The sequence below is a fragment of the Sus scrofa genome, chromosome 4, assembly GCF_054392235.1.
Source record: "Sus scrofa isolate SSC_HxYL_T2T_F1_AM1 chromosome 4, Sscrofa_HxYL_maternal_Yorkshire_Landrace_v2.0, whole genome shotgun sequence".
Classification (NCBI taxonomy): Eukaryota; Metazoa; Chordata; class Mammalia; order Artiodactyla; family Suidae; genus Sus; species Sus scrofa.
Window position 1 is genome coordinate 84,714,166 of NC_139386.1, and position 26,187 is coordinate 84,740,352.

The window sequence follows — 26,187 nt, forward strand, 5'->3', positions numbered from 1 at the left end:
GATTATTGTTGCAAATCTAGGCTTTTTTTTTCCTTTTTTTTAAATTAAATCATAGGTGATTTACAGTGCTCTGCCAAATTCTGCTGTACAGCAAAATGGCTCAGTTATACCTATACATACATTCTTTTTAAGTATTCTTTTCCATCACAGTCTATCTTAGGCGATTGGATATAGTTCCCTATGCTATACAGTAGGCCCTTGTTGTTAATCTTTTCTAAATGTGATAGTTTACATCTACTAACCCCAAACTCCCAGTCCATCCCTCATCTTCCCCTTTTCCTCTTGTCAACCACAAGTCTATTCTCTATGTTGAGAATCTCTTTCTATTTTGTAGATAGGTTCTTTGTGAAATTTAGGCTATTTTTGACCTAAATTCATGTCTCAATAAAAAGGGAACCTTATGAGAAAACCTAAGAGATTGTTACTAGGATCATGAATAGTTGGACCTGAACAATACAGAAAAGGAATTAAAAGTTTGTCCTCCTAAAGAAGATCCCAGGAGAAGGTACGAAAAATGTCATGCTAAACCAGGCAGTACCAATAACCCAAGATTCTTACATAAAAGGAATCAAGAAAGATCACAGATGCTACAAATTCAATAGTAGATGCAAAATCTGAGTGACTCAAAAAGGCTTGGGCTTGGACCATTTGATAAGCATACCTAAAAATAAGGTACTAACAAAAGACATCCAATATCCTCATGAAATTTGGAGATCCAGGGGCCAAATGGAAGTGGCCACTAAATGTCACCCCAAAACAAGCAACCAAAGTCACTGCGTGCCATATAAACCATTCTTGTTTTATGGATTCCTTCTACATTCATACATTCATTCCTAGCTTATGCCTCTTATGGGGACATTCCCCTGATGAAGCAGAGAAGAACCTATTTCTTTTTCTTTACAGATGTGACCTCAGCCAAAGAAGATGTTGTACAGTTATCTTTCTTCCCCTAAACACAATAATGCCTAGGAGTTCAAGTAAAAATCAGCCTAACAGTAAATTTGGGTTTCATAGTCACATACCTGCTATTAGCTCTTGTGTTAGACCCCACACTCCTATCCTAGTATAAAATGTGTTTCACTCAACTGGTATTTGGCTTAAGTTTCCCCATTTCCTCACTCTAGGAGTAGTTTATCTCCCAAATAAAACAAAAAACACTGTCAGAAATTTATCCTAATAATTAGCTTTAACTTATTGCTCTAAAAGTGCTAAATCGTTCTCCTTCAAAGTTTTTGGGAACTTTAAAACATCCGTGCATCATTACCCATATCCCTCCTGAATTATGGTTTCACCAGGCAGAGTCGAATCTCCTGTTATTTTCTCAAACTTACTCCCAATCATTCAAGTCAATCCTGTTTTTCTTTACATTCTCCATCAATCACCAACATCCCTGTTGCACTGAGGGTCCCAATGTTTAAACCTCTAAAATGTAGTGCTTCATTGGAAGACCCCTATTTCTTTCCTATACTCAGCAATACCTAACATAGATATCAACAATATATCATATATTAACTTAATTTTCTGTCTGATATTATCCATGTATGGTTCCCATAATTCAAACTTCTTGCTGGTTAACACGATAAAGAGAAGTCCACTATATTATAATACCTGAGAGAATGAACTTCTTATGATATGGTACTCTACCTTCAGCTTTGTTTATTTATTTAGTGAGGTTCACATCTATTTGTATCTGTAGCTTTGAAATATTCCTAAGACTCTTCCCTGAGCAATGCAATTAATGCACTTTGGTTCTTTAATCCAACTTCAGGTAGAGTCAGTTGTTTTTAAGCCTAAGCCATACTGATTGGGATAGATGCTTGACAGTTTATCAATTCACCAATATTCTCTGAATTCTACAAATTGTGACTTTCCCACTTAAAATGTATCACTTATTGACTAGAGCTCATTCAATTGTTTGCAACACTCTCCACTGTGACATTATTCCTTGGCAGAAGCTCTCACATTACTTGATGCTATATAATCACTAACTTAAAAATTTCAGTCAGAGATGACACACAAGGATTTGGGCTCTGTAGCAGCAACTGTAGTCATTAGCTTAGAAATTTGTTTCTCTTGGAATTCATCTACTTCTAAATATTCTGACCAAAGACTTAACAGTAAAGAAAAAATATTCTCTGTGGTCTTCTTTGCTTACCGTCAGATAAATGTTCACTTAAAAAGTGTAAGCTAAATAATAGCTACCAGGCCAACAGTGGAATGCAATCTAAACAATCAAGGAAAATAAAATCTGAGTATGACGAGCTTGTTATTTGAAACTGTGAGAACCTAGATTATGCCAAATGTAAGATTCTTACTAACCCTTACCACATATCTGACATCAGAATAAGTCACTCAGAAAGAGTCTAGCCAACACTAGGCTTTCTCTAAACATTTCCTCTAAGCATTCTTTAGTGGAAGTTTAAATTTCACATCTTCAGGCTAAAATGAAATTCCTTAAATCTTTCCTTGCATGACTTGTTTTGAAACACAAGAAGCTCTCTCCTGATTGACCAAAATAATTATGCTTGTGTGAAGTTTCCAAGATTTAAATTGGGAATAAATCTTAGCAGAATAAAATGTCTGGCACTGATCTTTGCTGAGTATAAAGAAGCGGGGGTGGGAATGTACTCTTAGGAGAATTTATAAGGAATTTAATAATTTGGACATGGACTGCACCATCAGCTCCTAAATGCCTCCATCATCACTAAATTAAAATCACTAAACCTTGAGCAGTGCCTGAGAATTCCGGAACCCCTAGCTAGCAGGGACATTTAACTGCCTTCCTATTTTGAAAGCTTTTTTCCATTCCCAGATATTCCACATATTTTCTTTAGGTTTTTGTTTTCTTATGGTTCTATTTTAAAGAAAAATAACTTTTCAATATATCTGGCTTTTGTTTTGCTTCATGATGTAAGGTGAGAATCTAATTTTTTTTCTAGTCAATTTCAACTAATTGAGTATTTTTACTTTATAGGTACAGAGGTTAAAAAAATCAATAGTTGGATAATCAGTTTTCTAAGTGACCTACTTAACTTGTGTCGATCAAAGACCTCACTAATAAAATAATCTACAAAATTACCTACTGGCACAAGGGTGGTTAAAGAAATAGTCATTTAAGGCCCACATAAAGGGGCTTTTCATTACTGTGAAAGAGGTGTTTTGTTTTGTTTTGTCTTTTTAGGGCCACACTCGCAGCATACGGAGGTTCCCAAGCTAGAGGTCAAATCGGAGCTGCAGCCACTGGCCTATGGCCACAGCCACAGCAAAGCCAGATCTGAGCTGTGTCTGTAACCTACACCACAGCTCACAGCAATGCTGAATCCTTAACCCACTGAGCGAGGCCAGGGATCGAACCTCACGGATACTAGCCAGATTCATTTCCACTGAGCCATGACAGGAACTCCTGAAGGAGTTTTAAAAATAGACAAACTCTCCTCCTTCTCGTCTCTTCATTAAGTAAATGTACTTCTTGCCCCCACTCTTATATCCACAACACAAAACTTTCCACCTTCTGCTTTCCTAGCTTAAAACTCTCCTCAGTCCTCCATTTTTATGCCCCAAAGCTTTGTTTCTTGTTAAAATTCTCCAAGGAGGATACTTATGTCATGTTGTTCTAAGCCTATTGTAATGGAAAGAAAAGAGATGACTTTGACTTTGGATAAAACTGGATTCAGACCTTGGCTTGATTACTCAGTCATTGCTGGCTTTGAATAAATTACTTGGCCACTCTGATCTCACTTTCCTTATCTGTCCACTGGGGATCTGAGACATAAGAAGATTAACACTAATGTAAATGCACTGCTCTAGAACTGAAAGCCACAATTATTTTTTGTTGCGTGACTTTGCTTGAAGCGTAGACTGCAAATTCCTGAGATAGGTTGATAACAAAATTGGAGAATAAACACATATTACTCAGAGATCCTGGGCTTGGAGATGGATGCAGTAGGGTTTTTTTAAATCTTTGGAGAGATGAATGTATTTTCACGGTAGAATATTTACATTATGTTAGGCCAAAACATTATTGAAAGTTTATAAGAATAAAAATATTTGGCTAACCAAAGTATGGAGTACATGTGAACTTATTGTTTTCTCCATATAACAACTAATCTCAATCCTTTACCCAGCAATACTCTTCCACAGTTTGATGGAAACCTGGATAAAGATGCTTTGTACTCCTCTAGCTGGAAGATATACAAAGAATCTAAATTAGACTATTTGGATCTAAACTTTCCAAAATTTGAGACTTGAGCACATTGACAAAGGCTGAAAACTGCATATTATGCATCAAGGGCTCAGGATGCTAGAAGAACCACATGTCCATTCCTGTCATGTGGATATTTGGAGCTACCCCAGTTTATGCTTTTCCTAAGCCTGATTCTGCAGTTTTCCCGTTGATTTATGGACTGTCCCATATTCTCCCAATAAGTTCAAGTTAGGCAGAGTCAGATTCTGTAACTTGTAACAATGAATCTTAGCAAGTAAAATTCTTACTTGATAGAAGTGGAAATTGAAGCTTCAGAAGCTAAGTGACTTGCACAAGTTTTTCACAACTAATATGTGGCAGTACCAAGATATGAACCCAGACAGTTTAATTTTAGGACTAGCCTCTTTCTGCTGTGGGTTCATGCCACACATGCCATTTTTGATCTCCTGAAATCACTGGGCTGTAAGAAGATCCCCTATCCTTCAAGAATGTACTGGTGCCAGGGTTAGAAAAACAACATGAAATAGCAAGGAAACAAATGACACTACTTAGAAAATTCTTTTTTTTGTGTCTGGTTTCAGTACATATTTGTCATATCTACACAATTTCCCATGCCCTTTGCATCTGAGCATTTTAGGTTTGATTTTTAGCTACAGCAGGTTCTTTCCTCTTGGTTTAAGGTCTGTTTCTGAAGCCTAAAGTAAAAAATCATAGCCCAGGCAAACTTATCAGTAGCTGCATCTGTTAACTGCACTTTCACACCTTGTCAGTGAAAAAAAGACTACTTGCTATCTGAACCAATTCCTGCACATTTCCATCTAAGCTAGTTCCTTTCTTTATTAGCTAATCCTTTCATTCAATAATTACTGGATACCTGCTCTAGCTAGCCGTCTTGCTTATTATCTAATTGCCATCTGCTTTCTTAAGGGTACTCCTCTTTTCTTTACCTCCCTTTATCTTGGGGTGCTTTTCTAAAGTTCAAGTTCCTCCTACCTTTAAAACCAAAACAAACCCTCAACTTAATATTCTCCAGGTAGTGACCTTTATTTTTCTTCCCCTTCACAACCTTTTTCAACATTAGGATTCTTACCATTCTTGAAATTGATTCTTGTGTATGGTTTGAAGTATTTTCATTTATCCCTTAAAATAAATTATAGCTATCCCACCTTCATTTATTAGACTGTTTTCTCATTTAGTTTGTCATGCCTCTTCTATCATATATTACAATTCCATATTTGTATACCCTAATTTGTGAGCTATTTAATTTGATCAGTTAATTAGTCCATCTCTATACCATATCTTTTAACTTTAAAATAGTTTTCTAATCTTTTTTTTTTTTTAGTGATTTTTGTAACTTTCTTTATATATTTTTTGTTTGTTTGTTTGTTTTTTGTCTTTTTGCTATTTCTTGGGCTGCTGCCTCGGCATATAGATGTTCCCAGGCTAGGGGTCGAATCGGAGCTGTAGCTGCTGGCCTACACCAGAGCCACAGCAACGCCGGATTGTTAACCCACTTAGCAAGGGCAGGGACCGAACCCGCAACCTCATGGTTCCTAGTCGGATTCCAGTTTTCTAATCTTAATATTTAAAACCAAAGGGATTTTCTCCCTTTCTAGAAATGAATTGGCTATTCTTTGCCCTTTGGTGCTTTACCTAAAATTTAGAAATAACCTGCCAAAAAACAATCCTGTTGAGGTTAATTTATTCTTTGAGAATACAGAGCTTATTTATCTAGACTTATAATTGTTAAACACATGTTATTTCATCAAAAATATTCTAGTGAAATTTTCACTATTCATCACTAATTCCTTAGGGCAACTTTCTAAGTAAAGGTTTTTTTTGTTTGTTTTTGTTTTTGTTTTTACTGAGAAAGAGCACACTTTATTGGGAAGAGAGCACGCGACCAACGGGAAAGCAAGCTGCCAGGCACAAGGTACACGGGAGGTTGGCTAGTAAAGATAACTGGGCATTGACTTCGGCGGGGCAGCTTCCCCACCTCCCCCTCTGGGGCTCAGGACACTCCCACCATTTCCTGGAAGGCAGCTGTGTTCCACTACAGATAGAGCCCTTCAGGGGTGCCTTCTTGTTTTTTATAAAGAACATTTTCTTTAGATTTTTTAAAGTCTTCATCTGTTACTTTCATCCTCCGTTCTCTCAAGGCCATCAGACTGGCTTCTGTACAGATTGCCTTGATGTCGGCACCAGAGAGGTCATCTTTAGACATAATCAAGTCGTCCAGGGTGACGTCGTCGTCCAGTGTCATCCTGCTCGTGTGTATCTGAAAGATGCGGTTCTTCATCTTCTCCTCGGGCAGGGGAAACTCCATCTTCCTGTCAATGAGGCCTTGTCTGATAAGCGCTAGGTCCAAAGTAATAGACTGTTTAGTAGAATATGTTCTCTCTTTCACTAATTCTGTGTTATGAAAATTTTTAAATGTACAGAACAGGTTGAAAGAATGGTAAAATACATCTCATGTATCAAACGTCTATATGGAACAACTGTGAACATTTTATTTCAAAGTAAGGTGCAAGCATTTTGACTCTTAAAAATTGATACCCTTACATCTCTTAAAAATAAAGAAAATTCCTTTATAATCATATTATTAATCCCTAGATAAAATTAATCATAAACCCTAATATAACATAAAACCAATTCATACTTAAATATTCCCCATTTTTCCACAAAAAAAAATCTCAATTACCTTTTTTTTTTTAATGAACAAAAATCCAATTGAAGTTTAGCCATCCTATTTGGCAGTATGTCTTTTTAGTCTCTCTTAATTGAGAACAGTCCAAATACCTTTTTTTTCTTTTTAATAACATTGAATTTTGAAGAGACTGGGCCAGTTGTCTTGTAAAAAACTTCTACAATCTGAATTTTCCTGACTGATTATTTCCATCTGGTTGTCAGTTATCTTGCTTCTTTTATCTCTTGTATTTCTGTAAACTGGAAGTTTGGTTTAAAGGAATAATTAGCTTCAGGTTAAATATTCAAAAAGTATGCTTTATAAGGAATGCTCTGTACTTCAGGTTATTATACATCAGGTGACACATAAAATCAAATCAAAATTTTTTACTATTGGTGATGCCAAGCTGGAGGACTTGATTAAGATGGATAGAAGTCAGATCTTTTCATTATAAAGTTGTATGCTTTTATCCTTTCAATTAGAAAGTTAAATGTAGAGAGATAGCTTGGTTCCATGCAAACATAATTTTTTTCAGCTTTGGTAAAATTGACAAACTTTAAGATATTTAAAATGTATGATGTGACGATTTGATATACATCACATTGTAAAGGGATTCTTACCATAACCACCATCGGGTAATTTAACATACCTACCACCTCCAGTATGTCTTTTTTTAAAAATGAAAACACAAATTTTACTCTCTTAGCCAATTTTAATAAAACCCACAATATTGTCAACTGTAGTCACCATATTATACATTAAATCCTCAGACATTATTCATCTTATAACTGAAAATTTGTACTCTTTTACCAGCCTCTCCTGGGTTCCCTATCTCCTAGCCCCTAGCAACACTATTCTTCTCTCTTTCTCCATTCTTTCTCTGTATGTGTTTGACTTTTTTTTTTTTTTTGGCCCCCACATGTAAGTGATACCATGCAGTATTTTTCTTTATCTGTCTGGTTCATTTCATCTATCATAATGCCCTTCAGTTTTATCCAGGTTGCCACAAATGGCAGATTTCCCTTACTTTTTAAGGCTGGAAAATATTTCATTGTATACTATATACATATATGTAATACATTTTCTTTATTTTTAGTAACTTTTTAGTTATTAATTCATGTCATTCAAATACAATCCAACATATTCTCCAAACAACACATTTTATTTATTCATGTATCCAACAAGATTGTTTCCATACCTTGGCTATTGTGAATAGTGTTGTGATAAACATAAAAGTACAGATCTTTTTTCCAGGTAATATTTTATTTTCTTTAGATATATACCCTGAAGTGGAACTGCTGATTCATATGGTAGTACTATTTTTAATTTTGTGATGAATTTCACACTGCTTTCCATGGTGGCTATGCCAATTTACTTTCCCACCAAGGGTTCTTTTTCTCCATATCATTTCCAACATTTGTTAACTCTTATTTTTTGATAATAAACATCCTAACAAGTATAAGGTGGGATACCTCATTGTGGTTTTGTTTTTTTTGTTTTTTTTTTTTTGCTTTTTTTTAGGGCCGCACTAGCCACTCTCTCTCTCTTGTCTTTCTGAATTGAAACATAATTGATGTACAATATTTTGTTAGTTTCTGGCATACTACATAGTGATTTAACATTTGCATACATTATGAAATCACTACAATAATCCTAGTAACTGGAGTTCCCATGGTGACTCAGCAGTAATGGACCTGACTAGTATCCATGAGGATTTGGGTTTGATCCCTGGCGCCACTCAGTGGGTTAATGACCCAATGTTGCTGCAAGCTGTGGCCTAAGTCACAGACATGGCTGAGATCTGAGATTGCTCTGGCATAGGCTGGCACTGAAGCTCAGATTTTACCCCTAGCCCAGGAACTTCCATATGCTGTGGATGTAGCCATAAAAAACAAAATAATTATAATCCTTGTAATCATCTTTCCCCATAAAAAATTAGTACATTATTGACCATATTTTTTATGCTCTATTTTGCATTCCTGTGGCTTATTTTATAACTCAAGGTTAGTACATATTAATCCCCTTCATCTATTTTGCTTCCACCACCATTTGCCTCCTCTGACAAGACCTGGTTGGGTCTCTGTATCTAAGTCTGTTTTTGTTTTGTTTTGCTTGTTTGGTTTCATTTTTTTAGATTCCACGTATAGGTAAAATCATACAGTATTTTCTTTCTCTACCTGACTTATTTCATTTAGCATAATAACCTCTATAAATGTCCATGTTGTCACAAACAGCAAGATTTGTTTGTTTTTTTAATGGCTGAATAAATTTTTTTTTACTTTTTAATTTTTTATATATATTTTTTATCATTTACTTATTTACATATATTTTTTCCTACTGTACAGCATGGTGACCCAGTTACACATACATTCTTTTTTCTCACATTAAGTGTTCCATCATAAGTGACTAGACATAGTTCCCAGTGCTACATAGCAGGATCCCCTTGCTAATCCATCCCAAAGGCAACATTCTGCATCTATTTACTCCGAACTCCCAGTCCCTCCTACACCCTTCCCTTCCCCCTTGGCAACCACAAGTCTGTTCTCCCAGTCCATGATATTCCTTTATGTGGAGAGGTTCATTTGTGCCCTATATTAGATTCCAGATATAAGTGATATCATGTATTTGTCTTTCTCTTTCTGACTTATTTCACTCAGAATGAGAATCTCTAGTTCCTGCAAATGGCATTATTTCCTTCTTTTTTATGGCCAAGTAGTATTCCATTGTGTATATATACCATATCTTCCTAATCCAATCATATATTGAGGGACATTTGGGTTGATTCCATGTGTTGGCTATTGTGAATAGTGCTGCAATGAACATGTGGGTGCATGTGTCTTTTTTTTTTCTGTCTCTTTTGTGTCTTTTTAGGGCCGCACCTGCGGCATATGGAGGTTCCCAGGCTAGGGGTCCAATTGGAGCTGTTGCTGCTGGCCTACACCAGAGCCACTACAGTGCCAGATCTGAGCTGTGTCTGAGACCTACACCACAGCTCACAGCAATGCTGGATCCTTAACCCACTGAGAGAGGACAGGGATTTAACTGCTACCTCATGGTTCCTAGTCAGATTTGTTTCTGCTGCTCCATGACGGGAACTCCCCATGTGTCTTTTTTAAGTAGAGTTTTGTCCAGATATATACCCAAGAGTGGGATTGCTAGGTCATGAATAATATTTCATGTGGTTCTAATGCATTGGATACTTAGGTTGCTTCCATAAATTGACTATTGTAAATAACACTACAATGAATGTTGGTGTGCATATAACTTTCCAAACTAGTGTTTTTGTTTTCTTCAAGTAATTACCCAGTAGTCAAATTGGCAGATCATATGGCAGTTCAATTTTTAATTTTTTGCGATATCTACATGTACTGTTGTCTGTAGTGGCTGCACCACTTTATAGACCTACCAACAGTGAATGAAGGTACCCTTTTTCCATACCCTCACCAAAACGGTTATTTTTTGTCTTTTTTTGATAATACCCATTCCAACAGGTGTGAGGTGATATCTCATTGTGGCTTTGATTTGCATTTCCCTGACAATTGGTGATCTTTAGAACTTTTTAATGTGTCTGTGGCCATTTGTGTGTCTTTAGAAAAATGTCTATTCAAAGCTTCTGCCCATTTTTTTTATGACGAGTTATATAAGTTCTTCGTATATTTTGGATATTAACCCCTCATTGGATATATCATTTGCAAACATCTTCTCTCATTTAGTAGGCTGCCTTTACATTGTGTTGATAATTTTCTTCTCTGTGCAAATTACTTTAATTTGATGTAGTCCCATTTGTTTATTTTGCTGTTGTTTCTCTTGCCTGAGGAGACACATACAAAAACATATTGCTAAACCAATTATTTTCTAGGGGTTTTATATTTTCAGGTCTTACATTTAAGGTTTTAACCCATTTTATTTTATTTTATTTATTTATTTGTCTTTTTGCTATTTCTTGGGCCGCCCTTGCAGCATATGGAGGTTCCCAGGCTAGGGGTCGAATCGGAGCCATAGCCACCAGCCTGTGCCAGAGCCACAGCAACACGGGATCCGAGCCACGTCTGCAACCTACACCACAGCTCACGGCAACGCCGGATCATTAACCCACTGAGCAAGGGCAGGGACTGAACCCGCAACCTCATGGTTCCAAGTCGGATTCGTTAACCACTGCGCCACGATGGGAACTCCCCATTTTATTTTTTATACTGTGTGAGAATGTAGTCCAGTTTGATTTTTGCATACAGCTGTCATTTTTTTTGCCAGCAGAATTTATTGAAGAGGTTGTCTTTTTCCCCACTGTGTATTTTTGCCACCTTTGCCATAGATTAATGGCCATAAGCATAGGTATATTTCCTGGCTCCTTATTTATTTTTTCCGTTGATGTATGTGTCCGCTTGTGCAAGTACCATTCTATTTTTGATTACTATAACTTTGTTGTATAGTTTGAAATCATGGAGCATGATACTGCCACCTTTTTTTTTTCCCCCCAAGATTGGATTTGCTATTTGGGGTTCTTTGCATTTCCATACAAATTTTAGAATTATTTAATCCAATTTCTGAAAAATGCCATTGGTATTTTGATAAGGATTATGAAGGATCACACTGAATCTATAGATTGCCTTGAGTTGTATGGTTATTTTAACATTAATTCTTCCAATCCATGAAGATGGCATATCTTTCCATACGTGTCATCATCAGTTTCTTAAGTTTTCAGAATACAAGTTTTTTACCTCCTTGATTATATTTATTCTGAGATATTTCATTCTTTTGGATATAATTATAGATTGGATTTTTTAAAATTTCTCTGGTTGTGATAGTCTGTTATTAGTGCATGGAAATTCAGTATATTTCTGTGTATTAGTTTTGTATCCTTCAATTTCGCTGAATTTATCAGTTCTAATAGCTTTTTAGTTGTATCTTTAGGACTGTATAATCATGCTCTGCACTGTTATCTGTAAACAATGACAGTTTTACTTCTTTCTTTCAAATTTGGATATTTTTCATCTCTTTTCTTCTCTGATTGCTGTAACTAGGCCTTCCAATATTTGAAGATATTGAACCATCCTTGCAACCCTTGGATAAATCCCACTTGATTGTAGTGTATGATTCTTTCAGCATATTTTTGAATTCCATTTGCTAATATTCTGCTCAGAATGTTTGATCAATGTTCATCAGTGATGTTGTCTTGTAATTTATTTTTGTTATTTGTGGTGTTTTTGTCTAATTTTGGTATTAAGGTGATGCTGGCATTGTAGAATGAGTCCAGAAGCTATTCTTCCTCTTCAACTTATTGGAATAATGGAGAAAATAGATATTGTCACTTTAAACATTTGGTAGAATTCATCTGTGAAGCCATCTTGTCCTAGACTTTTTTGTTGGTAGTTTTTAAAGTTATTAATACAACTTCATACTTGGTAAATGGTCTGCTTATATTTTATGTTTCTTCCTGATTCAGTCTTGGGCGATTGTATATTTCTAGGAATTTGTCCACTTCGTCTAAGTTGTCCATTTTACTGGCATATAATTTATAGTAATCTCTTATGATATTTGTATTTCTGCGGTGTCAATTGTAACTGCTCTTATTTCTGATTTTATTTATTTGAACCCTCTATCTGTCTTGATGAGTTTGACTAAAAGTTTAGCAGTGTTCTTTATCTCTTCAAAGGCTCAGCTCTTAGTTTCACTGATATTTTCTGTTGTTTTCTTAGTCTGTTTATCCACTTATCCTCTGATCTTTATGTGTGTTTTTTTCTCCTAACTTGTGTTTTGTTTGCTCTTCTTTTCTAGTTCCTTTTGTGCAAGGTTAGATTGTTTGAGATTTCTCTTGTTTCATCAGTTAGGCTTGTATCACCTTCCTTTTAGGTCAGGATGTTCCATGTGCACTCAAGAAGAATGTATATTCTTCTGCTTTTGAATGAAATACTCTATATTAATATCTATATAAATACTAAATATTAATTTCACCTGATCTAATAGATCATTTTAGACCATTATTTCTTATTGATTTTCTGTGTGGATAATATGTTCATTGATTTAAGTGAAGCGTTAAAGCATCCTGCTATTATTATCAATTGTTCCCTTTATTTTTGTTAATATGTGCTTCCAGGTGGGTGAATATATATTTACAATTGTTATATTTTCTTGTATTGATCTCTTTATCATTATTTATTGTCCTTCTTTGTCTCTTGTTGTAGTCTTTGTTTTAAAGTCTATTTTGTCTGATATAAGTATTGCTTCTTCAGCTTGCTCTTCACTTCCATTTGCATAAAATACTTTTTTCTTCCTCTTGTTTTTAGTATGTATGTCTTTCTATATGAAGTGTGTCATTTAAAGGCAGAATATATATGGGTCTTTTTTTAATCCATTCATCTACTCTATGTCTTTGCTTGGAGCATTCAGCCTACTTCTAATATAAATTATAAACTTTCTGGGTAAAGTATTCTTAGTTTTAGGGTTTTATCTTGTATTACTTTGAATATATTGTGCCACTCTGTTCTACCTGCAAAGTTTCTGCTGAAAAATTAGCTTATAGTCTTATGGGAGTTTCTTGTATGTGATTACCAGCTTTTCTCCTGCTGCTTTTAATATTCTTCCTTTAACTTGAAATTTTGCCTTTTAATTATAATGTGGACTTTTATTTTTAAACATTTTATTGAAATATACCTGATTTACAATATTGTGTTAATTTCTGCTGTACAACAAAGAAATTCAGTTATACATATACACATATCCATTCATTTTCAGATTATTTTCCAATATAGATTATCACAGCAGGTCCCCATTAATTATAATGTGTCTTGGTGTGGACCTCTTTGGTTGAGCTTATAAGAGACTCTGTACTCCCTAGACCTAGATGTGTATTTCCTTTATTACGTGAGAAAAGTTTTTAGCTATTTTTCTTTAAATAAGTTATCTGTCCCTTCTCTCTTCTCTTCCTGCAACTCATATGATGCAAATATTAGTACACTTGATATTGTCCCAGATTCTCTTAATCCATCTTAATTTTTTAAAATATTATTTATTTTTTCTGTTCTGCTTGAGTAATTTCACTACTCTGTCTTCAGTTTGCTGAACTCTTTCTATATATTATCTAGTTTACTATTGATTCCTTCTAGTATACTTTTTATTTCAGTTACTGTATTCATTTCCATTTGGTTTGTCTTTATGTCTTCTAACTCTTTGCTGAAATTCTCACTGAATTCATTCATTCTTCTCCAAGTTCTCTGAGCATCTTTATGGGCATTACCTTGAACTCTTTATCAGATAGATTACTTATCTCCATTTCATTTAGTTCTATTCCCACTACTAGATTGACTAGAAAAATCTCATGATTGAGGCATCAAATAAGGTATTTGGAAGGGATCAGTCACAGTACTGAAGAATAATTACCCATAGATTGAGCACATATTCAGTCCAATCTAACAAAAATGAAAAGCAATATTCCAGAAGATCAAAATGTTTTCATGTAATTTAACTGCACGCCAGAATAAACTTAAGACTATTTATAGGAATGCAAGATTTTCCAACCCCCTACAAGTTAAAAACCACAATATCTGCAAATAATAATAATAATAATAAAAAAACTCTCAGGCATGCAAAGAAGCAAGAAAATATGACCTATAATAAAGAGATACTTAAATCAACCCAAAGTGACATGTAACAGACACAGATATTGAAATTTCAAGAAGTCATTAAAATATTTATTAAAGCTGGATTTCAGGAGTTCCTATCATGACTCAGTGGGTTGAGAATCTGACTAGGATTCAGGATGCAGTTTCAATACTTGACTTCACTCGGTGTGTTAAGGATCCACCATTCCCATGAGCTGTGGTATAGTTCAACGATGTGGCTTGGATCCCATGTTGCTGTGGCTGTGGCATAGGCTGGCAGGTGCAGCCCTAAAAAAGGAATGAGGAGAAGAAGAAAAAGCTGAATTTCACACATCCAATAAGTTGAGTAGAAATATAAAAGATGTAAAAATTCAGGTTTCTGGAAATTAAAACTATACTGAGTTGAAAAATATGTTTGATGGGAATAATGGCACATTAAACATCATGGAAGAAAATTATTAAGCTTGAGGACATAAAATATGAACTCTCCAAAATGAAATGCAGACAGAATTTTTTTTAAATAAAATATCATTAGTGCACTGTGGGACAACTTTTAAGTGGCCTTTAGTATGTATAGTTGAAGCCCTAAAAAGAAAAAATATATAATGGGCAAAATGTTTCCAAATTGATAAATACACAGATCTTAAGATCTGAAAAAGAAAAATCCTTAGCATGAGTCTTGATTAAACTTATACAAATGCACACTATAATCCAATTACTCATAACCAGTGATTGGGAGAAAAGCCTAATAGCATCTGAAAAACAGAAACATAACAAATACAGAATCAAAGCTAAGGATGTCTACAGATTTATTGTGGGAAACAATGCAAGTGGGAAGGCTGTGGAGCAACATCTTCCAAGTACTGGAAGAAAAAAGTTGTCAACATAGAATTCTATACCAAGTCAAATTAGCCTTCAAAAAAATAAAGAACCTTTCTTTAAAAGGGAGAGAGACAGAGAGAGAAATTCTCAGATATATAAAAACTGAAATAATGCATCACCAGCAGACCCACACTCTAAGAAACACTAAAGGAGTTCCATCAAGCAGAACTAAATGATACCAGGTGGAAGTATGCAACTACACAAAGGAATGAAAGGGATGGGTTATGTGTGTTTAAACTGAGAATTTTTCTTATTATTTACATTTCTTTCAAAGGTAATTTTAGTTTTAAACAACATTACAAATAAAATTTTTAGCAATATCAGAGTCCCCATTGTGGCTCAGTGGTAAGAAAACCAACTAGTATCCATGAGGATGCAAATTCGATCCCTAGCCCCACTCAGTGGGTTGAGGATCTGGCATTGCTGAGAACTGCTGTGTATGTCACAGACATGGCTCAGATCTGGCATTATTGTGGCTGTGGTATAGGCCAACAGCTGCAGTTCACATTTGACCCCTAGCCCAGGGAACTTCCATATGCCACAGGTGCCACCCTAAAAGTACAATTAATTAATTAATTAATAAGTAGGAGTTCCCTTTGTAGCTCAGCAGTTAATGAACCCAACTATGATCAATGAGGATGTGGGTTAAATCCCTGGCCTCACTCAGTGGGTTAAGGATCCTATGTTGCTATGGCTGTGGTGTAGGCTGATAGCTACAGCTCCAATTCGATCCCTAGCCTAGGAACTTCCATATGCCACTGGTGAAACCTAAAAAAAAAGCAAAATACATACATACATACATAAAATAACAATATAGCGTGAGGTTTATATATCTGGAAAAGTAAAATGTATTGCAACAATAGCATGAAATCAGTAGAGGAGAAAGAAAAGTATACTATTGTAAGATTGTTATATTTATGGAGTCACTTGAAGGTTGACTATGACAAGTTAAAGATGTATACATACTACAAAGCTTAAAGCAACTTCTAAAATTAAAAAACAGAGTTATAGCTGATAAGCCAACAAAGGAGATGAAATGAAATCTTTTAAATAAAATCCCAAAAAAGATAGAATACAGAACAGAAGAGATTAATAGAAAATAAATAGTAAAAATATTCATTAAAACACATAGCTTTAGATTTTTGTATTTTACTTTTACCAGCTTTAAAAAGAATCTTCCTCTCCCAAAATATCGTGCTTCCTTCCAAATCCTCTTTCTGCACATTATCCAAGTTTGTTGTCTTTAATCTCAAGAATTCAATGTTTTGACTCATTGGATCTTCTGATCTGCTTTCAGTATTTTCCAGACAAATTGTGTCCCTCTCCTCAGTGGACCTTAGTTGATGTTAACTGTGTTCTACCTCTACAAGGATCCCACTACAGTGTATTCCCTTCTGTTCAGTCCCTAACTGTCTCAGCTCTCGTGCAAGTTCTGGAATGAATGCTGCTAATCTCAAATATTCATTTCTCCACTTATATGTTGATTGGACATTGCATTTTCTGTTTCCTTATTATGTGGTTGGCATAGGCTATGAGTGATTTTACTTCCTATCTTTTAAATTTTCCATTGTTTTTAGAATATATGAGGTAGCCCGATTATCTACAGGAATCTTTCCTGTCTTCTTACTCACTTTCTATTCATTCTTCAGTGATGCATACAGAGACTTTCAACTTCACTTCAAAATTCTTTCCAAGTCCAGCAGTGCCCTTCTTGCAGACTCTAAATGATATATCTCAATCTTTACCATCCTTGATACATTTGCACATTTTTGGCTAGTCTCTACTTCTTAAGATACTTTCTTTCCTGACATTTTTTTGATACAACACTCTCCTAGTTTTTCTCATATCTTTCTGCCTGCTTCTTGTTGCTGTAAATTCCTTTCTTCTGTATGCCTCAGTTATTTGGGGTTCTTTCCTAAATACTAATCTCTTCTCATTCTAAACACGTTCCCTTCCTTTCATAGCTTCACTTTTCATCTCTGTGCTAATGATTTTCAAATAAATGTCTAAGCCAAAATGTCTTATTCAAATTTCACACCTATTGAACATGTCTATTCTGTTTCAAGGACACCTCAAACTCATTATGTCCCAAATTATATTCATTGCTATCTAAGCCTTCACCCTTCCCAATCCTACTGATCTTCTTAATCACTGTTTTTAATGATTTATTACCAACCGTATAATTCCCCATTTCCCAAACTTGGTGATCACTCCCCTATTCCCCTTCTCTCTTCCTCAAAGCCCTGATGATTCTATCTCTTATCAGATATCAGGTTATCTGGTGATCTTTTCCACTTATTACAACTACTATTACCATCAACTTAGCTCAGGTCTTTATCATCTCTTATCTACCTGTCAACAATAATTTTCCTCTTCCAATCCATTACTCACAATGTAGTTGGAATAAATGTTCTAAACTGTAACTTAATTACATCCCTCAACTGCTGGAAGTTTTAATTACTCAACATGCCTTCAGGATAAGGTCCAAACATAATAAGGCTTACAAAGTCAATAGTTTAGCCTCTCTCTAATTTAGCCTCTCATCTCACTACTCTTCTACCTCACACTCTACATTTTAGCCATACTGAACCTTGTGCAATTTTTATAAACAATTCCAGGAATTTGCTTATTTTTCTCCTTCTTTCTCCCCATGACCTTTTGGATGTCATATTAGTTTTTCTTCCCTATTTGAAGCCCTTTCTGATCCCTAAGTGCCTCAAGAGTGATTAGGGGCATTTCTCTTTGCATTACCTGTAGTTATCTCCTTCAAAGATCTTTTCTTGACTGCGGGTCTGTATCCTCTATTAGAGGATGAGTTATTTGAGAGAATAACTAATCAGTAGCATCTGACCCAGAACCTGGCATACAACAAAAACTCAATTGTTAACTCAAATGTGTATGTGCATACATACATATACAAGTGAATGGCTTATACTTACATATTTATTCCCAGTTATCAAGCTATCATTGATACTTCCCTTTGTACATGAAAAAGTATGGATACAATTCTCAGGTGGATATAACTTTTAAAACTCATAATGTCGATACAATTCAAAGTTATTTTTATTATTTTTTATTGAAAGATTTTCAAATCCTTTGAAGTAGCAGGTTCATATTATTTCCAAGTAAAAGTGAAGCTTCTACTAACTTGGCTAACTTCTACTTTGTAGATAATTATAATAGGTAATGCTTTCATGTACTCACCTTTGTCAATCAGTGTTCTTAGCACTTTACATGTAGTGAGTTATTGAATTGTCACAAAAATTCAATGAGATTGCAACTGTCTCATTTTATAGATCATAATCTGAAGAATAGTTAGATTTAGCAAGTTCCCCAAAGTTATACAGCTAGTAAGCAGAGCTGGGATTTGAACCCAGGCAGTCTAGCTAAAAAATACTTTTGATTTGAGAGCTTTTGTATATGAATGTTCTTGCCACACTTTAATTTATCTTCCAATCGTTGCTATGTTTACATATGTAAATGGTGAATTTATTCCACTTAGACTCAATAAAACCAACTCAGAATTAAATTTATCCTTCAGGAGTTCCCGTCGTGGCGCAGTGGTTAACGAATCCGACTAGGAACCATGAGGTTGCGGGTTCGGTCCCTGCCCTTGCTCAGTGGGTTAACGATCCGGCGTTGCCGTGAGCTGTGGTGTAGGTTGCAGACGTGGCTCGGATCCTGCGTTGCTGTGGCTCTGGTGTAGGCTGGCAGCCACAGCTCCGATTCGACCCCTAGCCTGGGAACCTCCATATGCCGCGGGAGCGGCCCAAAGAAATAGCAAAAAGACCAAAAAAAAAAAAAAAAATTTATCCTTCAAAACTGTGTGCATAAATACTAATATATCTTCTTATTTTAATATAGAGTAATGCCTCCACATGCGTGCATTATTTTCCATAAATTTGAGTGAGCATGAATATAATATTGAACTTCCTTCCTAAGTCTCAGGATTTACTATGTAATTTTCAGGGACTAGTGCAAAATGAGAATGCAGGACCCCGTTAAAAAATTATTAAGAATTTCAAGGTGTTGACAGCAGAGCATTAAACCAAGCATGAGGCCCTTCTAAGGACAGGCCCCTTTGCAACTGCACAGGAAGAACACCCATGAAGTCAGCCTTACTAATTCTCCTTGCTAGAAGCAGTAGACAACCAATCACTTTTCTACTGCTGACAATCACTTGACAGTAAGGCTGCTTCACTTTTTTGTATGTAAGGTTAAAAATTCTATCCTTAACTTTAAAGCAACACATTAGTTGTTTAAAAATAGTAATCCTTACCGCTATTATCATAGCACAAAACTTGAAGATCTAGCATGTATAAAGTATCTATGTACTTTAGCCAGTGAAATAGTACTTCACAATTTTGTGTGCTAGAAATGTGTCCCTATTTTACAGATAAATAAACAGAACAAGAGAAATTAAGTAATTTCTAAAAGGTCGCTTAGCTAGTAAATTTGAGGAGCTACTAGTTAAACCTAGAGCCACCTACTTCCGAACCCCACAATTTTTCCATTATATAATGGTACTTCTTTTGTGGTAATGAAATAAGAGCGCAATCAGTCATGGACTAAGAAGTTGAATTGTGAGATGTTTAGTCTTTGCTCTAAGAAAATAAAATCTTACTCTTGTTTTCTCTGCATGTCTCCACCTTGAGCCCAGATTCTTCAACCATGGGCATGTATGCACAAGACAATACATAATTTTTTAAAAGAACAAGCCTATCTTCAGAGACTTGGTGAGATCCCCACTGAGAATGCTGTCAGGGTCACTCTCAAATATCAGGGGTAAATGCAGTCTATTTGAAATTACACGGCCAGCTGTTGTTTTATATCATTAGACTTTTGAAACCAACTGGGAAAAAATCTACTTTTGCCAAGAGGCAAGTCTCCAGGCTCTGCAACAAATATCAATTCCAATTTGGTTGAAATTATACAACATTATTTTTTCTATGTTTCTCAAGGTTCCAGAGGTTATTCTCTGCACATTGGTTGGGGCTTAACCTGAAGTATGCTGTATTTTCCATCTAGATTGAAAGATGTACACTTACTCACCCATGCTCTCTAAAACAGAGGTGGGGCATACATTTCTGTCTAGATTGAAGAGTGTGTGCATTTATGCATGCCCTCTAAACCAGAACTAGGATATAAAACTTGGGCCTTTTGGCTGAGAACAGTGCATAACTTGCAGAACCAGTCATCCTGCTTCAGACAATGGGAAAAAAAGAATTATAATTTGGCATTTCCTCTTGTGAACAGTTACATTGTTCAGTGAAGGTTACTAGCCCTCTAGAAATTCATAAGTGGCTCTCCTTGGCAAAACTTAATTTTGCATTTGAAAGCAACTCTGATGATTTCACAGCCTTTTAGAATCATGAAGTGTTAACATTGGAAAAGACCTTGGATATCGCATAATCTAAATACCTCATTTTCTGATGAGGACATTGATGTTCACTGATGTTTCAAGGTGGTTGAAGTCATAAAGGTAGCACATGAGCTGGTCTTGGAAATTAGAGTTTCTGATCCCAGTTTATTTCTCTTTCCATTACTCCACATCTGCCTTGTCTTACTTAGCTGTCATGTCAGACTCCATTTGCTCTTACTCTGCCAGCAGTTTCCAGTTAAGCAGGGAAGCGCTTTTGAAATTGGAATACTTGAATGAATCAAGATTTATTGAGCATATACTTATATTTCTTTTTTAAAATATTCAACACCGCATTCAGCATGGTACTTTGTATGTAGGAGAACTTTAATCATTCTTTCATTCATTTGATCAGCTAACAAGCCTTTATTGCATTAAAAAAAAACATAGTAAGTGCTCGTGAGTATGGAATTCATTACACATTTCTACCAAGATAAATAAGATATGATCCCTACCCTATAGGAACTTGCAGGCCAGTGGGACAGATGCATAAGCAATTAATAATTTTTTGATTAATAATTACGTGATTATATATTACATATATTCAATAATAAAAATACAAAAAATAAAGATGATCTTTGATAAAAATACTTTATTGAGTAGGTTTTTATATGGAATCAAATAGAACCAAATGTGAGGAATAGAGCATGAAGGGTCATGTGTTATTTTGAAATCCTGGAGATTAGGCTGCAGAGCAGGAAAGCAGCTTGTAGAGGCAGAAAGGCAAACTTACACCAGCACTTGGAGGCTATTGAACACTGGGCAAAGGAAAATAGATGTTATCATGGAAACAATGGAAATATTAAGGTGATATTAAAAAAAAAACGAGATGATCCAATCTGTATGTTTGGCGATAGTGTAAAAGTTTTATAGGAAAAGGATGAGAAGAGAGATAATTAGCAAATAATTGCAAATAATTAGCAAATAATTATAAGTAATTACAAATAATTAGCAAAATAATTATCTCTATCCAGTGTAGGTGAGATAATCCTAACAATTGTGTTTGATTATGTCACTTTCTTGCTTTGGATCCTAAAAGAGCTCCCTATTATTAATCCTTTAAAATCTAAATCTCCTTAGCCCTTCACCAAATCTCTAGCCCATACCATGTAACCATGAAAAAAAGTAATAAAGTCTTCATGGTTAAATATTGGTGCATTATTTTTAAGGCGCTTCCTCATATTTTGTCCCATTTGATCCTCACAATTTTCTGCTAAAGTAGGCAGGAAAAGGTTAAAAATCTTCATTTTATAGTTGATGAAATAAAGGCTCAGAAAGATTAAGATCAATTTATTAAGGGCCAATTAAACATGTTTATTCTAGTCTTCAACTACTCTAGGTGCATATATGTAGATGATGATGACAATGACCTCTCAGGTCCTTGACTTCTCTTCTTCAATGACTTGGCCCTCCATGGCCTCAGCCATAACCATCATGGTCATTCCCTGGACTCTGTCACTACCAATAACTGCAACATCTCCAATTTTTTCATTCTTATTCTATTTTTCCCACTCATTTCCTTTGTCAATCCAATCCCAATAATCAATCCTTCAACCTGGCCATGATTAATAACCCTACCACTTTCTCACTAGATCTCACTCCTTTGGTGTTCTTTTTCCCTTCCCTTATATAGTTAAATTTATGCCTAATCATTGGAATCACACCATGGTATATACTCTCAATAACCTTATCCTTTCTCACTTTGCCAAAACTACAGCCCATACACCCAGCTATCCCATCTTTCACTATGCCTGCACTTGTGCAGATGAATATGGCTGGAAAAAGACTTAGCTTTATAACCACAAACCTCCTGTTGGCCTTAATGTTGTCGGGAAATCAAGATGTCCATACCTAATTCATTTACTATCCGATTACTATCCTAGATGACTGCTTAATACCTCCTTTTCTTTTTTTCAAAAGCTTTATTGAAATATAATGATATTCGCTAAACTGAATGTCTATAAAATGTACACTGTGATAATTTTTACATGTGTAAACACCTGTGAAGCCATCATTGTGATCAAAATAACGAACACATCCATCACCCCTAATATTTCCTCCTGGCTCTCTTTAACCTCCCTCCCATTCCTTCCCCATCTCTACGCCATTACTGATCTCTCATCACCATAGTTTTTGTTGTCCAGAATTTTGGATAAATGGAATCATACTCATTTTTTTATGTTTTTTTCACTCAGCATAATTATGTTGAGGTTTATACATGTTTATATATGTATCAGTTCATTCTGATTTATTTATCCATTCACCATTGAAAGCTTTTATGAACCTCTTTGTTAAGTATTTTTGTGGACATAAACTTTTATTTCTTTTGTATAAACACTTAATAATTAAAGGAATAGGTCATCTGATAGATGTTTATTTATTTATTTATTTATTTGCTTTTTAGGGCCACACCCACTAGGCAAGGGGTGGAATTGGAGCTACATCTGCCACCCTATGCCTCAGCCACAGCAATGCAGGATCCAAGCCGCATCAGTGAACTACACCACAGCTCACAACAATGCCAGATCCTTGACCCACTGAGGAAGGCCAGGGATTGAACTTGCATCCTCACAGATACTAGTCAGATTCATTTCTGCTGTCCCACAATGGGAACTCCTGTTTAATTTTTAAAGAAATTGTCAACTGTTTTCCAAAGTGGTTGTACCATTTTACATTTCTATCAGCAGTATTCAGGAGTTCCAGGTACTCCATTAAGTCACCAGTATTTGGTATGTTTGGTCTTTTTAATTCTAGCCTTTTCTTTTCTCCTCAAATGTCCAGCGTTCTCCTCCCTCATCCCCACTTTCAGCTGATGACCTTTCTTCCTGTTTTACTGAGAAAACCGAAGCAAATAGAAGAGAATTTTTAAGACTCCCATCATAACATCAACTTACCTATCAGCATATGTAGGCATATACTCTTTCTGTCTATTATTAAACATAAACTCTCTCCATTCTCCTGTATAAGGCCATGTTTACTACTTGCTCAGAGAGCACACCTTCTTTATCTGTTCAAATGTCATTCCTTCAGTTATCCCCTCTCCTACAACATCAAATTTTCCCTTTGTACTGGAAAATCCCAATCAGCATACAAATATTTTTATCTCTTCCTTCTTAAGACCAAAAACAAAAATACTGCTTCAACTCATTGACATTAGCCCATAACTTTGCTTCCTTCTGCAGCAAAGAGTCATCTATAATTGGTATTTCTAATTCCTCTCATTTCTTTTTTTTTTTTTTTTTTTTTGTCTTTTGTCTTTATAGGGCTGCACCTCCGGCATATGGAGGTTCCGAGTCTAGGGGTTTAATCAGAGCTGCTGCTGCTGGCCTACGCCAGAGTCACAGCAATGCCAGATCCAAGCTGTGTTTGTGACCTACACCACAGCTCCAGGCAACACCAGATTCTTAACCCACTGAGCGAGGCCAGGGATTGAACCCTTGACCTCATGGTTCCTAGTCAGATTCGTTTCCACTGCACCACCACAGGAACTCAAATATTTTTTTTCTTTTGTCCTCTCATATTTTAGTCAAGCTATTTCCTCCATCCTGATCAAAACTACTCTTGATATGGTGACTAATAGACTCCCCATTGCTAACCCCAAATGGTCAATTATCAGGTTTTATCTTACTCGAACCTTGAGCAATTTTGACACTATCGATCACTTTTACTTGACATATCTTCTTTTGGCTTTCACAACATCAACTTTCTTGTATTTTCTCCTGTTATCGCTCCTTTTCAACTTCCTTTTGTTGCTTTATCCTGGTCTCCTTACCACTCATTGTTGCAGTGTTATAGAGTTCAATCCTTGGTCTTTTTGTCTTTAACTAGGCTAGCTCCTTGGGGATCTCACCCAGTTGCATGGTTTTAAATACCATTTTGTATGCCAATGACTCCCACCTGTCAATCATCAGCCCAGAAATCTTCCTCCAACTGCAAATTTGTATGTCTCCTCACCTACCTGAAATCCTTACTTGAATGTCTACTAAGCCATCCAAAATTCAACCTGCCCCAAATTAAACTCCTGATTTTTTTTGCTACTTTCCCTAAATATGTTTCTCTCATAGCATTACATATTTCTGTTGATGGCAGTTCCATTTTTCCACTTGTGCAGGCCAAAATTTTTGAAACATTCTCAAAAATATCTCTTCTTTTTGGACTGTTCTTTTTCTCACATTATACATTTAACCCACCAGTAATTCTCTTTGTCTTTACCTTCAAAATCTATCCATAACCCAATTACTACTTATCACGTCTTCTGCTACCATCCTGCTCTAAGCTACCATGATCTTTAGGCTGGGTTATCTTAGTAGCTTCCCAAAAGATCCTCCTATTTCTTGTCTTGCTCGTCAGTAATCTATCCACGTGGCTCTCAACTGAAGGAAATTTTGTGCCTCCTGTGGGGTAATATCTGTAGAACATTTTTGATTGTCACAGCTGGGGGAGGTGGTGCCACTGGCATCTAGTAGGTCAAGGTCAAAGATACTCTAAATATTGTAAACATGCAGAATAGCACTCACCACAAATAATCATCCGACTTGAAATGTAGTAGCACGAGGTTGAGAAATCTTTTGTTTATCTTCATCATATTTATTAGAGTTATCCTTTTTAATTTTTAAAAATTCTATTGGGGTATATTTGACTTACAATATTGTATTAGTTTCAGTTGTATAGCAAAGTAAATCAGTGATATATATATGATATGTATATAAAATCATTCATATATATAACAATTCATATATAGAGATTATATATTGTATATATATGTAATATATATATCCCCATTCTTTTTTCCTATATATGTTATTAGGAACTGAGTTAATCTGGGCACTCTCTGTTAAAATTTCTGCAAAATTTCTCTGTGCCACTTATAGTAAAACAAAAGTTTCTACAATAACCTATAGGCCTTATATGATATGGCTTCCCATTAGCCTTCTGATATCTTCAATTAGCCTCTGTTATGCTTATTCTGCTCCAGAGGCAAGCACAACATTAGCATTACAACCTGCTTCCTCCTCTGGCATTTTTTTTTTTTTTTTTTGTCTTTTTGCTATTTCTTGGGCCGCTCCCGCAGCATATGGAGGTTCCCAGGCTAGGGGTCTAATCTGTTCTGTAGCCACCGGCCTAGGCCAGAGCCACAGCAACGTGGGATCCGAGCCGCGTCTGCGAGCTACAGCACAGCTCACAGCAACGCCAGATCGTTAACCCACTGAGCAAGCGCAGGGACAGAACCCTCAACCTCATGGTTCCTAATCGGATTCGTTAACCACTGTTCCACGACGGGAACTCTCCTCCCCCTGGCATTTCTGACCCTCCTTACTCTGTTTTCTGTTTCTTATTTTCCATAGCAATTATTACCTTTTAACACACTAAAAAATTTATTTTATCAAGTACATTGTTC

At 35.7% G+C, this 26,187-nt stretch overlaps 1 protein-coding gene and 1 long non-coding RNA gene across 12 annotated transcripts in view; one reads left to right on the forward strand and one right to left on the reverse strand.

Moving 5' to 3' along the window:
* The window catches only part of LOC106510093 (uncharacterized), a 291,454-nt gene that overhangs the window by 181,446 nt on the left and 83,821 nt on the right, over positions 1-26,187 (forward strand). For 2 of the 11 annotated variants that reach the window (XR_014843867.1, XR_014843873.1), the window contains exon 3: positions 23,194-25,334. The exons of 8 other annotated variants lie outside the window; for them this stretch is intronic. This is a non-coding gene — a long non-coding RNA (uncharacterized LOC106510093). Of the gene's footprint in view, positions 1-23,193; positions 25,335-26,187 lie in introns of those variants that run through there. One more of the 11 variants, XR_014843869.1, reaches the window with a different exon arrangement.
* Positions 14,554-26,187, reverse strand: part of PRRX1 (paired related homeobox 1) — a 112,096-nt gene continuing 100,462 nt past the window's right edge. Inside the window, exon 4 of the mRNA XM_085022438.1 lies at positions 14,554-14,776. Coding sequence (XP_084878564.1) covers positions 14,716-14,776 — 61 coding nt within the window. The 3' untranslated portion in view covers positions 14,554-14,715. The remainder of the gene's footprint in view (positions 14,777-26,187) is intronic.